General features: G+C 56.6%; 1 protein-coding gene across 3 annotated transcripts; it reads right to left on the minus strand.

Moving 5' to 3' along the window:
• Positions 1 to 1,988: 1,988 nt before the first annotated feature.
• On the minus strand, positions 1,989 to 12,794 carry TULP1 (TUB like protein 1). Of its 3 annotated transcripts, none has more exons than XM_086861561.1 (14): positions 12,627 to 12,794; positions 12,137 to 12,182; positions 10,605 to 10,739; positions 10,350 to 10,499; positions 9,015 to 9,146; positions 8,644 to 8,748; positions 8,404 to 8,535; positions 8,133 to 8,224; positions 7,752 to 7,925; positions 7,276 to 7,388; positions 6,685 to 6,793; positions 6,426 to 6,524; positions 5,978 to 6,149; positions 1,989 to 5,238 (listed from the first exon to the last, which is right to left on the minus strand). In XM_086861561.1, the coding sequence occupies exons 6-14, from the start codon at positions 8,687 to 8,689 to the stop codon at positions 5,105 to 5,107; spliced, it is 1,071 nt and encodes a 356-aa protein (XP_086717687.1). In that variant the 5' UTR covers positions 8,690 to 8,748; positions 9,015 to 9,146; positions 10,350 to 10,499; positions 10,605 to 10,739; positions 12,137 to 12,182; positions 12,627 to 12,794; the 3' UTR covers positions 1,989 to 5,104. The 3 variants fall into 3 exon arrangements, with proteins under 3 accessions (XP_086717687.1, XP_023798000.1, XP_023797999.1); XM_023942232.2 differs by having other exon boundaries at positions 2,760 to 5,238; positions 10,605 to 10,722; positions 12,627 to 12,774; XM_023942231.2 differs by having other exon boundaries at positions 2,760 to 5,238; positions 7,752 to 7,928; positions 10,605 to 10,722; positions 12,627 to 12,774.
• Positions 12,795 to 13,582: the final 788 nt, after the last annotated feature.

Raw genomic sequence — 13,582 nt, forward strand, 5'->3', positions numbered from 1 at the left:
GAGGCGGCGGGGCCGGGCTGGGCCTCCTCCTCCTCCCCTAACCTCCTTCTCCACCTCCTCCTCCTCCTCCTCCTCTTTTTCCCGGCCCTTCCTCCCGCCCGACTCTCCCGACCTCCCCGTCGGGGCAGCGGGCAGTGGGGACGCGGGACTTCCCTTACACAGGGAAGTTTTTTTTTTGGGGGGCGAAAGGGCATCCCTGGAGTTCGGCTCGGCCCGGCCCGAGTTATGGGAGCGGCCTCTATGAGCCTTCTTCACCTTCCTCCTCTTCCCCCTTCCCCCTCTGGCATTCCCGGGATGCAGCCTGGGATGTGGCCTTGGGCCAGGGCACGAAGGTGCTGCTGTCTCATCTTGTCCTGTCCCGTCCGCAGCCAGCCAGGGTCACCCGTGCACACCTTCATCCATTTCTGCACATCTTCATCACCCTCTGTGCTCACCTTCATCCCACTCTTCATTCCTGCCCTGCTTCACTCACTATCATCTCTGTGCTCACCTCCATCCCCTTCTGCACATTCTCATTGTCCTCTGCACACTGCCCTACCACACATCTTCATCCTCCTGTTAGTTCCCATCCTGACATCTGCATCCCCCTCCAAACACCTTCATCCCTCTCCTCATCCTCACACACACATACCCACACAGTGACCATGCTGCCCAGGGTGGGGATTTCAGCCCATGCTGTTGGGATTTCTTAAGGGAATTCAGCCAGGATCCAGGCCATGGTCACTTCCTCTGGGTGAGCTGATGGGTGGTAATGTGCTAAGCCACAGCAAAGCAGATCACATACGAGTCCCTGGCCACAACCCAGCCTGACCATCAGGAACTGCAGCCCCAAAAGGGGCAAAACCCTCAGTCCCCAAGGCCACTGGGCCAGCACACACCACAGGCCTGTGCCACAGTACCCAAAACCCCCAGAGATAAATTAGGGTGAGGAATCCTCCCGGCGCCCTGATTGGAGAAGGGATGTTCTTTGCATCCCATTCCTTCTAGAAACATATTTTTCTAATTTTCATCATGAGCTTGGTTGTATTCAAGCATTTTGGGACAAGACAGCCAATGCTTCAGTCTATGAAGTGACAGGCTCTGAAGCATCCAGCGCATTCAGCAATTGTGTGTGATTCATAAAGCCGTATCACATTCTTCCACCCTTGGCCTGCTGCTAACTTGTAAGAAATCTGGACCAAAAACTGCAACAAAATGGCTGTTATTCTCCAAGGGCTGTTCAGAGCCTCGTTACTCATCCCTTACTTGGGCAAAAATGACATTGAGTGCTCCTGGAGATGACAGCTTTAATTGAGTTCAATAGGAGTTTAGGCTGAGTAAGGCATGAGCAAACAAGTGTGCATTAGCCCATGAATAAAAAGCCTGATCCACAAATGTTTAGGAACACATGTAACACTGAGCAGGGGAGTGCTGAGGGGGTCACTGCTGCTCTGGCCTTGCCATTTGGGCAGGGGTCTGGCTACAGCATCCAGCACAACTGATAGTGATGCTGGGATGAGCTTGTTCAGGAGTGCAAAAATTCAAGGCTGGCTCAGTGGTTTGTTTCCATTCTGCCTCTTAAATTTTATTTATTTGCCTGCTTCAGAAGTCCATAGTCCTTGTTTCTGCTATTTTTTTTTTGTCCGCTGGTGGGAACAGCAACTTCCTTTCTCAAATTATAATATAAAAGAGCTGCAAGCTGCAACGCCATAAATAATATTTTCTTATGGCCAGAACATCCAAGTCTAGGCAAGACACCAAGAACAGCTACAACATTGTAAAACTCCAACACTTCTCCAGAATGGATTCACTAATTAAAAAATGACTCCTTTTAAAAAGCAGTTGAAAAATATTGGCTTTCCCATTGCTGCCTGTGGCTTGCTGCATCGAGAAGGAGCCCATCCTGCAAAGCCACAGCCGAGCTAGCCAGCAATGAGTCTGCCTTTCCCTCTAAAAATTGTTACCAAAATAAATACAAGGGGAGGGGGAGGGAACAGAAGAACACCTCGTCACAATAACTTCTTTTTTTAATTAAAGTATCACCACTTCAAAGCTGGAGAGAGATCCTGCAGGGTTGGGGCCAGGGCAGCTTGCTGGGAACCAAACAGCTCCAGCCCTTCCACTGCTGGACAAGGAGTTTCCCAGGGCTGGTCTCCCCTCCTGCACCCCCCAGGATGTCCCAGCCCTTCCCTCCTTCCTTCCTGCTGGGACGTTTGCCTCCTGGGACCCATGGAAATATCTATCAGCCCCCTCAAGAGAGTGGGGCTCAGAACTGGGTGCATGGAGCCCTCCAAACCCCGTCTGTGGAAGAGGGAGAAGCCAGCAGCTGGAGAAGAGCCCTCACATCCACCTTCCTGCTCAGCTCTGGAGCAGCATCTTTCCACTCATCAGCATGGGATGGGGATGAACCCCGGAGAGAGCTGCCAGCATTGCAGTGACACTGCTCCTGCCTGGGATGTGCTGTTCAGCACCGAGGTGGGGCCTTATTTTTTTCCTCCCCTTTGCCTTATAAGCATCTCTGAAAAAATAAAACGCATTTCCCAGGAGGTTCCCTTGAGGAGCTGACGACAGTCACCTCTGGCCACTGGCCATGCTTGTGCCCCTGCACAAACACTTTGTGGGGTTAAATCCATGCCTGCAGCACCAGCCCAGTGCCAGTGCCCCTAAAATGAAGCTTCAGAAACCTCAAAGTCTCACATTGCAGGGAAAACATTATCCCCGGGGATTGAGGAAACCCTTTCTCCAAGGAATACACACACTTTGGACTCAAACACCATTGATAAGGCTCTTTCTTCTTTTTTTTATCTTTTCTTGCTGCGAGCATTCCTTTCACACCCACGCACACCCCAGCATCCTCAGCCATTGGTCTGCCGGCGCATCCGTCACACTTTCCGCCGGCCAAAGTAGATACACATTTCAACTGCTTCCATCCCTCATCTCCTCTGGTGTTAACAGCCAGCGCAAACAAAGGGCCCAAATATCCATCGCCCTATTAAATTGTTTTCATTTGTTTCTTCTGCCACAGTTGGTTTGAGTTAGAGGGTTTGTAAAAGGGATTTCGGGTGGGCTGATGCAGCGGCTGCTCTGAGGTTGAGTGACACTGCATGGGACACCCATGGCAGGGACTTTGCTCTGCCATGGGCAACAGGCCAGGAAACCTGAAGGGTTTACAGGCAACAACGGGCAAATGGAAAATGGAAATGTTTTAGGTGAGGAGAGGGAGAATCAACCTGGGGATAACAGCAGACAGAACCTGGGGAGCCCAAACCCCTCTCTCTCACCCTGCTGCTTTTCTCCTTGCATTGGAGGAAATGGGGACAAGTATTAGCTCAACCGTTAGCTGAGCTCGTCCCGATTTCAAACAGATGTTGGGTTTGTGGCTGGATTTGGGCAGAAAGCTCTTGCTTTCCCCACATTTGCTGGCCATACCTCACCAGGGATGCTGGCCCCGAACTGCTGTGGCTGGTTCTCCCTCTGGCTCACAAGATGTTCTCTGAGCGTGTATAATGGGTGACGTCCCACGCAGGCTGGCTTGTCCCCAAGCTGTCCACCTCTGCCTGCCCCACCACGAGCATCTGCCTGTGAATCATGAAGCCCAGATTCATACAGCTGGGGAAAGTCTCCACTCCCATCTGCAAAGGGGCAGATGTTCACCAATGGTCCCCCTGTCACTGTCATCTGCCCTCAGCCCCAAGCAGACAGGCCAGGCCACGGTGATGTTGTGACACTGCCCAGAGAGGATGAGCATCCCTCTTGCACAATCACATCCATCTCATCCATCTGCTCCTCGGCCTTTCTGCTGCAGCTGCCTTTCAGCTGCATTAACCTGGGGGGCTTGTATCACCCCAGAATTGGGGAGCAACCCCTTTGTGTCCTGGGAAGGGAATCCCACATGAGTCAGCAGGAGAGCTGAGCAGGTGAGAAAAACGTGACCAGAGAGCTGAGGACAGTGTTCCAAGGCTCCTTGTCATGTCCCTGTTTTTCTCACCACTGAATTAATCAGATTTGGGACTGTTTGTGCAGCCAAATCCTCACCCCATAACTGGTGAAACTGGGGGCATGAGCGGTCCTGCTCCCACTGAGCTGCCTCTCTTCAGCATCTCCCCTTCCCAATGCCTCCTTGCATTGGTGTCACCCCAGCTCCCCACCAGCCTGAGGCAGGGGATGGCACCTTCTGTCCATCTCTCGTCAACAGAGAGCACCAGTGAGGCAGCTGTGGGGACATCTGGGCACGTGGGGTCGGCAGGGGCGTCACAGAGCAGAGGAGCAGCGAAAGCTGAGGGCACAGGGAGCTCAGCAGGGCCTGTCTGGGTGCTGAGCGTGACTCAGCACCGCACCACACCTCATGAGTCACTCCATTGCTTCCTGGTGCACCCTGAGTTTTCTCTTCCAGGTCTCTCCTGGCAGCATTGACCCAGCTGGGCCACCTGCCAGCAGTGCAAGCTCTGTCTCATGTGCCTGCCAGCCCTCCTCTGCTGGCACTGTCACCCCTCAGCACGTGCCTGTGCGCTGCTGGTGCCAGGCTGCTTCTTAGGGACCCAAATCCCCAGCATTTTCTGGGCAGTGTGGTGAGACCCAGTGCGTACAAACACACCATGGGCACCAGCCATCCCCTCACACCAGGGCAAAATGGGGCCAAAGAGGGGCTTTGTGCCTGGTGGCCAATGAGCTAGGATGGGGGTCTTTAGCTGGGAGCTTAGGCAGAGCCCACCTGCATGTGGGTAGGGATGAGAAAACACAAAGTGGGGAGACCACCTACTCCTTTCTCACTGGGAGAAAGAGCATAAAGATCCAAACCATACAAAAAAAAAATAATAAAAGCAGGGTGGGGATGAGTTTCCAGGATCTGAGTCCAAAGAGATGAGACAGGGATTGCAGTCAGCCTCTGCTGAATATGAATATACCTCCAGCTTGGCTCTGCCATCACCCCAGCCCAACAATTTGCCACGAATTTGCCTGGAGAGAGTGGCTGCAGGCAGGTGAGCATCCTCGGTGGGAACCAGATTCCTTGAACCACCCCAGGAACAACCGTGACTGCAAGAAGGTGAAAATGCAGGGAGCGGAACAGGACAGGGATGCAGGAACATCCTCCGGGCACGGGCAGGCAGCCCCGCTGGTGCAGGTGCTACTCGCAGGCCAGCTTCCCGTCAAAGCTGGAGAGGGCGATGGCAAAGGCCTGCACGGCGCACAGGGGGTAGTTGTAGTCCATGGTGAAGGCGTCATCCGCCACACGCCCGAACTGCATCACGATGTACTCGGCTGTGGGAGAGAGGGAGAGCCACTGGGGCAGCGCTGGGGCACCCAGCCTGCCTTCCCCCAGAAAGGAGCTGCCCACGCACCTCCACCCAAACTCAGTCTGCTGCTCCTGCACCGGTACTGCAGCACCAATCACCAAAAAGCATAATTGTCCCATTGCACGGGCCGTGGCACCCTTTGGTGCCTCCAGCACCCCCTTCCCTGGTTGCCACAGCCCCCCAAGGGACAGGGACCCCACTCACCCCACCCCCCCCGGACCATGAGATTGCCGCTACTGGAGAGTGGGTGACAGGAAATCTGTAAAAATAACCAGGGGCCCTCAAGAGGCTTTTTCTGTCCCGTAATCCAACACCCCGGAGGCCAAGAGCTTCTGACTGCGCCGGACAGGTGACAAGCAGCCGCATCCAGACAGAGCTGCTGCCACCCCCGAGGGACCGTCCCCGCGCACCCCAGGGTGAGCCTGCCAGCAGTGTGGGGTGTGTGCTGGGACAGTGCCCTGTACTGAGTGGGTGGCTGCAGTGTCATGGGGGCTCAGCACCCCACAGGATCTGTCCTTGCCCTAAATCTGCCTGGCAACAGAAGCCCCTGCCAGCTCCTGTGGGGTGCCTGTCCAGCTTCATCCCAGCTCCAGCAAAGGCAGGCAGGACCCCAGAGCATGAAAAAAGTCATCAAAAACAGTGGGGCCAGCTCATGAGGCAGTGCTCCCCCACCCTATCCCCTGTCCCATCCCATCCCAGCTTACGGTCACTGCTGTGCACGATCTGGAAATTTTTGACGGAGGCGTGGGTGACCCGGCCGTGGAAATTGAGGACGTAGGATTGGGTCTCGTCGTTCCACACTGGGGCTTTGTTGTGCAGCTCGATCACGTTGTCCATGTTCCTGTTCTGCCATCGCATCAGGAGGCCATCGTTATCCTGGAGAGGGGCAAGAGGGGAGTGCAGCAGAGTTGGGGTGACCCCTCCAGAGCCCTGTCACCTCCTGTAGCTTGCTGGGGAATGCTCTGTAGCAGTACCCAGCTGGAAATGGGATCATGGAGAAAAAAACACAGACACAATGTCTCACTTCCCAGGGGCACCTTGAATTTCAGGGATACCCAAAAGCCTCTCCATGCCTCAATATTGGTAAAATCCAAGGTGGTGCCCAGCAAACCCAGCTCCCAAGGAGTTTCTCCAAGTCTGACCCTGACTTACGTTCCGGGGCCGGATGGGCACCCTCTCACAGTCAGCGTTCATCCCAGGGATGATGACAGTCATCTTCCGGGGGCCTTTGAACCCTAAAACGTTGGTCTCCTGCAAGAGAAACCGTCTCTAAAACCAGCAACCACTGCAGGTTACAGCCTCTCGGGGAGCTGAATGAGAGCTCAGGGGTGGCTGCAGCCCATCCCACATCTCTGCAAGTCCCAGTGAAGGGGTGCAGGGTGGCAGGGGTTCCCTGTGTGGCTGCTCTTACGTAGACCACGGCCGAGAGTTCCTGCCGCACGTTGGACCAGTCAGCATTGGCCCTGTCGGGGTTGGTGCCGTTGTCGAACACGGTGAACCTCGTACCCATCAGGTTGGACCTGCAGCCAAGGGTGGGAGATGGCCATGCCTGATGCCACTGAGTCCCCTCCTCCCTCCCCCGTGACCCATCTCCAGGCACAGCCTTGGCTTTGGTCTGGCTGCAAACCCCTGGTGCTGCACCCCACCAATGCTGACATTCCCACTCTCCAGTGATTTTCTTGGGCTCAGGGAATCCATAAATCGGGGTGTGATAAGGTGCTGCCACCATGGGGACCCCCAGCATTGCTGTGGCTGCTGGCAGTGCGGGCTGGGACTTGCCAGGCGCCTTTTCTAGCCATGACCTGTCTGCTGGGAGGAACCGGCCAAGCTTGTTTTCCCCTCTCAGCCCCTCACCACTCCTCAGGTCAGACACAGCAGAATGCTGAATTTAGCTTCCTGCCTGCCCCAGCCATAGCTTGGGACAGCCTCTAAGCCATGGAGTGGGAGGAGGGTGCTGCAGAAATGGGGTGCTACCAAACTGGGGTATCACCTCTGCTCCTACCTCAGCTTCCCGATGAAGTTCTCTCCACCCCGTGACAGGTCAGTGGGGTCAATGGAGATGAGGTAGTTGGAGGTTTTGCTCTTCTTACGCTTCCTCCCAGCAAGGAGGAACACCTGGTAGAGCGGTGAGACCGTGTGGGAATGGGACATTGTCACTGCCATGGCCACTGCTGTCCCCCAACAAGTCACTGCCATGACCTTGAGCAAGTCATGAAGATGATGCCCAAGATACTGTCTGCATTACAGGGCAGGAGGGGCTGAGACCAGCCCAGCTTTAGCTCTCTAGCCACTGTAAGCTCATCATCCCAGGTACCATCCATGGGGGTGTTTCCTGGGAGGAATGGCAGGAGAGGGGAGCAGCCTCATTCAGGACACACCAGCACAGGGAGATGCAGGTGAGCATCCCCCCAGAACCCTGAGTGTGCTCCCTGGGATGAGCAGAGCCCCAGGGGTCTCTATGCCCCCACCCCAAATCACCTTTTTGTCGTTGTCCAAGTGAAGGTAATAGGTGGGGTAAAGTCCCCGGTCCATGCCCTTCTTGTCCCGTGTCACCCGGCACTTGATGGTCACCCCCTGCGGCGCTGGCTGCAGCACAAACTCCTCCAGGTTGTCCACCTCGATGACAGGGGACGGGGGCCTCTCCTCCTTCTGCTGCTGTGTGAGAGGATGGTGATCCCAGAGCCCCCCTCCTTCCCCATCTAATTGCTCCTTGCCATCCATCCCCCAGGCTCTGGTGGCTTTGGGGACGCTCTGGTGGGTCTCACTGGGGGATGCTGCAAAACTGACCCACCCTGAGGGGAAGAGCTGCTCTTCCCCCACCCTGGGGGTATCCCCCTGGCTCTGAGGGGTCTTTTGTACCTTCTTTGATTTCTTTGCTTTCCCCTTCTTGTTGGAGTTTTTTTGCAGGGTCTCTGGGGTCTCCTCCTCGCTCTCAGCCCCTTTGGGAGGAACTGCGGGCAGGAACAGACGGGCACAGAAGAGAGAAGATCCTGACTCAACTGAGCCGCAAAATCAAGCACAGCACAGACCTGTGCCAACATAAGGGTTGTAACCCCCTCTCCATGGCCAAACTTACTGCACCTCCAGAAGCCCTGCCCGAGCCCACCATCCTCCAGTGCCAGGCTCTCACCTTTCTTTTTGGATTTTTTCTCTTTTGGGGGGTCCCCACCAGTCTGAAAGAGGGATGCTGGGTTTTTCTTCTCTGACCTAATGGGTTTGGTGCTGGAGTCGGAATCATCCTCCTCATCGCTGCTGGTGGAAGCTGTGAGGGACATGGGGCACATGGTCACACAACACTGGGTGCTGTTGGCTCAGGGTGATGCCAGCAGGCAGCAGGACTGGCTGCCACCCCCTCCTGCTCATCCCATACCTTTCTTCTTGCTTTTCTTCTCCTTCTTCACCTGGAACACGGACATTGGCTCCTTCTTGGTGCTTTTGGCAGATTTGGCTTTGCTGTCAGGGTCACTCTTGTCTTCTGCTGGGACAGAGGGGCTGATGACCAGCCAGGCAGAGGGATGGGAATGGGCAGCGATGGGGACAAGGAGGTGACAGGATTGGAGCAGCAGGAAGGGCTGAGCCGGGGGGAGATTGCATGGGGAGGGGGTGATGGCTCTGCAGCCCTGTGAGCCTCCCAGGACAGTGACAAGAACGGGGTGCAAGGCACTGCCCTCAACCCAGCAAGGACAGATGCCAGTGGCAACAGAGATGGGCTAAAGCCATCCCTGTCCCCTGGGCACTCACCCTTTGTCTTCAGCTTCTTCTCCCCCCCACCTGAGAGGGGCTCTTTGGGAAGTTTCTTCTTGAGCTTTTTCGGTGGGTTTTTATTCTCCACCTCTTCTTCCTCTTCCTCATCATCCTCATCCTCAGCTGGCTCTGCCCAGAGGTGACCATGGCATCAGCCAACGCAATGTCCTTAGGCAGTGGGGGATCCCAGCCTCGTGGTGAGTGAGGAGGGTCCCTGGGGGCAGCTGTGCCCCATGCTGTCCCCAGCCCATGCTGTCCCCAGGCTGTGGCCATGCTGTCCCCAGCCCATGCTGTCCCCAGGCTGTGGCCCATGCTGTCCCCAGCCCATGCTGTCCCCGGTCTGTGGCCCATGCTGTCCCCAGCCCATGCTGTCCCCTGGCAGTGGCCCATGCTGTCCCCAGGCTGTGGCCCATGCTGTCCCCGGGCTGTGGCCATGCTGTCCCCGGGCTGTGGCCCATGCTGTCCCCAGGCTGTGGCCATGCTGTCCCCAGGCTGTGGCCCATGCTGTCCCCAGCCTATGCTGTCCCCAGCCCATGCTGTCCCCAGCCCATGCTGTCCCCAGGCTGTGGCCCATGCTGTCCCCAGGCTGTGGCCCATGCTGTCCCCAGGCTGTGGCCATGCTGTCCCCAGCCCATGCTGTCCCCAGGCTGTGGCCATGCTGTCCCCAGCCCATGCTGTCCCCAGGCTGTGGCCCATGCTGTCCCCAGGCTGTGGCCATGCTGTCCCCAGCCCATGCTGTCCCCAGGCTGTGGCCCATGCTGTCCCCAGCCCATGCTGTCCCCAGCCCATGCTGTCCCCGGGCTGTGGCCATGCTGTCCCCAGGCTGTGGCCCATGCTGTCCCCAGCCCATGCTGTCCCCAGCCCATGCTGTCCCCAGCCCATGCTGTCCCCAGCCCATGCTGTCCCCGGGCTGTGGCCATGCTGTCCCCAGCCCATGCTGTCCCCGCTGCCGCGGGTCGTGTCCAGCGCCGGGCAGTGCGGGTGTAGCCGCAGCGCTCTCTCGCGGCCGCAGCCTCGCCCTGCGGAGCCACTTTCCGATCCAGAGAAGTGTGCGGGAACCTAAATGCCACCTTCCCAGGGAGCGTGTCACCCCCCTTTCCCCCTCTCCCTCTCCATATCAACTCCCCGAGCAAGGCAATGAGCGCGGCTCCCCTGCCACGTCCCCGTTTCTCCCGGGTCCGTGGCTGGGTTTTAGCCACAAAACTGTGCCGGGGATGTGCAGAGCCCCAGCAGGCTCCGGGAGCACCGGGAGCACGCCTGGCGCTCTCGGGACAGGGGGACACGAGGTGACACGAACGAGTGCCCGCAGCGGGGTGGGGGTTGCTCTCGCACCTTGTGGCTTCTTGGAGCCTTTGGCCACTTGGGAGCGGGGAGCCAGGCTTTCTTTCTTCTTCCGAGGCTCCTTGGTGAATTTGGAGGAGGGATCCTTGTCGCTCTCCTCCTCCCCCTTCTCCTCCTTCTTCTTCCTCACCTTCTTCACCCCTGCGCATTTCAAAGGACGCCCATGATTGGAGAGCGCCTCAGGTGCAGGATGGGGCGCCCCTTTTTCCCCCATTTCCAGGGGAGCTGTGGGGGATCTGTGCTCACCCTGTGCCGGGGCTGGAGGCTCCTGTGCAGCCGCTGCCTCGCTTAGCTTCTTCACCCGCGGCCGCCGTGGCTTGGCCTCGGGCTCCAGCCCAGGCTCCTGCCTCTTCTTCTTCAGCTTCTGCCCTCGGGGTGATGCTGCAGAGGTGGTGTCAGCCTTAAACACCTTTTCCCTTTACCAGACACCCCCTGCTCACACCGCACTGTGTCCCTTTCAGAAATACAGTCGGACTTTTCCCTGGCCCAGCACGGGAGCAAGGGACACACGGACACCTTCCAGTGAGTGACTTACCATGGGGCACACCCCCCGAGGAAGGCAGAGGGAGGAAAACAGAAAGCTCTGTTAGCAGGCAGACAGACAGACAGACAGACAGAACATCTGCCCTGGGACAGCTCTGGAGAAGAGGGGGGGTGATGATGGTGCCACTGTAGCCATAGGGACCCTGCCTGGGAGCCACTCAGGGCACTGATGGCCATGCTGGGGACGTGAGCTGGACAGGGGACACAGGCATGGGCAGACAGCCAGGCCTCTCACCTCCATCTCCTCTCACCCCCGCAAAAGGCTCCTGTAGATGGCAAGGAGGTCAGCAGGAGCAGGGAAGCAGGAGGATTAGGCACAGCACACCTAATCCCAGTTAGCTGGGGCCATAAATAACCCAGATTTACCAAATACAGAGCATGTGGGTCAGCACTTGGCTCTGGACAGGAGGTGTTTGGGGAGTGGGTGTCAGCTCAGGGCTTTCAGAAAGTGATCTCAGCAAATCCAGATGCACCAAGGCTTCTACTATCCAACAGAGCATCTTCCCCCTTGCAGGGGTTTCACTACTCCCAAATGCTCCAGGGCAGTGTGTGAAGGGGTTTTGCAAATGTTGGGATCCTGATGGATCCCAGTGGGATCCCAGGACTGTGAATGTGGGGAGGGGGAGCTGGGGGCTCCATGGTGAAGCTGGGAACTGGCTGCCTTCTTCCGTGTCATGAGCTCACATGGAAAAGCTCCTTTGCACCCCTTAATCCCTTAAGCAGCTGCGGGGTGGGCAACCACTTCCTTACTTAACAAAGCCCTTCAAGGAGGAGATGCTGATTAAAAATTAAATTGGGTGGTGGATGAAATTGCTGCTGAGACCCTCCCAAGGCTGGGGGGCACCTGGGGGCTGTTCCGAAATGCAGGGAAGGGGGATCTGGCTTTCAGGGTCATGGCCTGGGGAAAGTGAGTCACAGTTTATAGCTTAACTGAGGAGCTTAATTAAATTGTTATTTGAGAACTAGGAACCCTTCTCATGGGATGCTTCAAAGTGATGGAGGGGGGGATTCAGAAGGATGCACAAAGAAGGGAGGGCTGTGGAATTTTCTCTATCCACCTGCTCTGAAGGTGGTTCCCAAAAATCTCCTGCCCTCACAGGTTGCAGCGCCCCAATAGAACAGCCCAACCAGCCCCGAATTTGCCTTGGTGTAGACTCTGGGGTTAGAGGGTCTCTGATGTCCCCAGCCCTTGGGGATGGTGGCAGAGGGGATGGAGGGGAAGGATTTTTTCTTACCTGTTTGGGCTTGTGCTGCTGGGGGCTTCCCGGCTCTTCACTGGGGCTGTGGGGCACAGAAACCAAAAGGGTGAGGGCTTTCAGCCCTCCACAGACCCCGGGGGCATGGGATTGCCTAAATTCTTGACAAAGTGTGAAAGCTCAGTCTTTCATTTGGTTCCAGTAGCATTTCCTACTGTCTCAACTGGGTCAAGTTTGTCCGACTTTGTCCTTCCTAACACAGAGCACAGGACAAGCTCTGCCTTGGCAAAGGGGGACAGCAAGGAGCTGAATTTGGGGATCCCCCTCTAACAAACAGTTTCCCTCTCTGTAAGTCAATGAGCATCATCCCACCAACCCCCAAAGGAAAAAAACACTGCGATAAAACCCCTCACTAAATTTCATTTACATTGAAAACAGGACAAAAAGGCACTGGAGGAGAGGGGAATTTATTGGGGGTGTCCAGCACAACACCCACCCCACAGATCCCACCCTGCCCACTGGCACTGACCTGTCTGCAGCCCAGACCTCGCGCAAAATCTCCGTCTGCAGCGGCATCGCTCCCAGCACGGCTCCGTCCTGCCCTGCAGCCCCTACCAAGCCCAGGCCATGGGCACAGCCACGAGAGCCAGAGTGGCCTCACAGCATCAGCTCGGCCGCCTCTGCAAGTCTCTGTGCTGGGAGGAGGAGAAGGGAAAGGAGGAAGAGCAGGTGGAGGAGGTGATTAACTTTACTTCTCCTGAAACTCGGTTAATAGGATTTCAGGGGTTGTCAGCCAGGCCTGCCAGGAGAGCAGCTGGCAGGGGAGTAATCACAGGAAAAGGGGGCTCTGTAGGAATGTAGGGTGTCAACCAGACTCCAGTGCCTGTTTGAAGTGCACAGGTTCCCCTCTGGCTGGCTGGGGTCCCTGGCACAGCACAGCCACTCACTCCAGTGGGCAGAGGAGCGGCTCTCTGATCATGTTTAGGCTTATCCTCCCTGGGCGTCTTTGTTTTTCACCCAGAAAAGTCTTCTTGGTGAGTGAAGAGCAGGATTTGGGCTATTTTGTGTGAGTTGTGCATAGAAAGCCCACGGAGGGGAAGACAGCATCCCTAGCTCTGGGTGGTGCAAAGGGTTTCTGTACTGACCTCTGCTCTGACCCCTGTCCCATGTCCTGAGGTCTCTTTTGGATGCGTTTCATAACCTCCTGCTCAGGCCTCACCTCCTTATTACACCACTTAACATTTAACTCTAAATATTACACCCCAGAGATCTTCACAGATGCTGTTGGGTTGCAAAGCCAGACAGGCCCAGTGTCCCCAGTGTCCCCACTGGACCCTTGGCCTTGCCCAGCCCACCACGGTTACCCCAAAACCCCCAACCTGTGCTTGGTGCCGCTAGATGGCATTTGAGCACTGCACACTGAGACCCACCGGCACCGGGAACTTCTTAATACTCCCTGCAAAACTCTTCTGGTTTCCCTTTCAT

The sequence above is a fragment of the Cyanistes caeruleus genome, chromosome 24 (genome assembly GCF_971803275.1).
Source record: "Cyanistes caeruleus chromosome 24, bCyaCae1.hap1.1, whole genome shotgun sequence".
NCBI classification, from domain to species: Eukaryota; Metazoa; Chordata; class Aves; order Passeriformes; family Paridae; genus Cyanistes; species Cyanistes caeruleus.

Coding starts and splice junctions, on each gene's coding strand:
- TULP1 (XM_023942231.2), bottom strand. CDS start 12,673: ATGCCGCTGCAGACGGAGATTTTGCGCGAGGTCTGGGCTGCAGACAG. Junction 8,536..8,643: donor GAAGAAAAGCAAGAAGAAAG/GTATGGGATGAG, acceptor TGTCCCTCACAG/CTTCCACCAGCAGCGATGAG. Junction 6,150..6,425: donor TGCCCATCCGGCCCCGGAAC/GTAAGTCAGGGT, acceptor GCCCCTCTCCAG/GATAACGATGGCCTCCTGAT.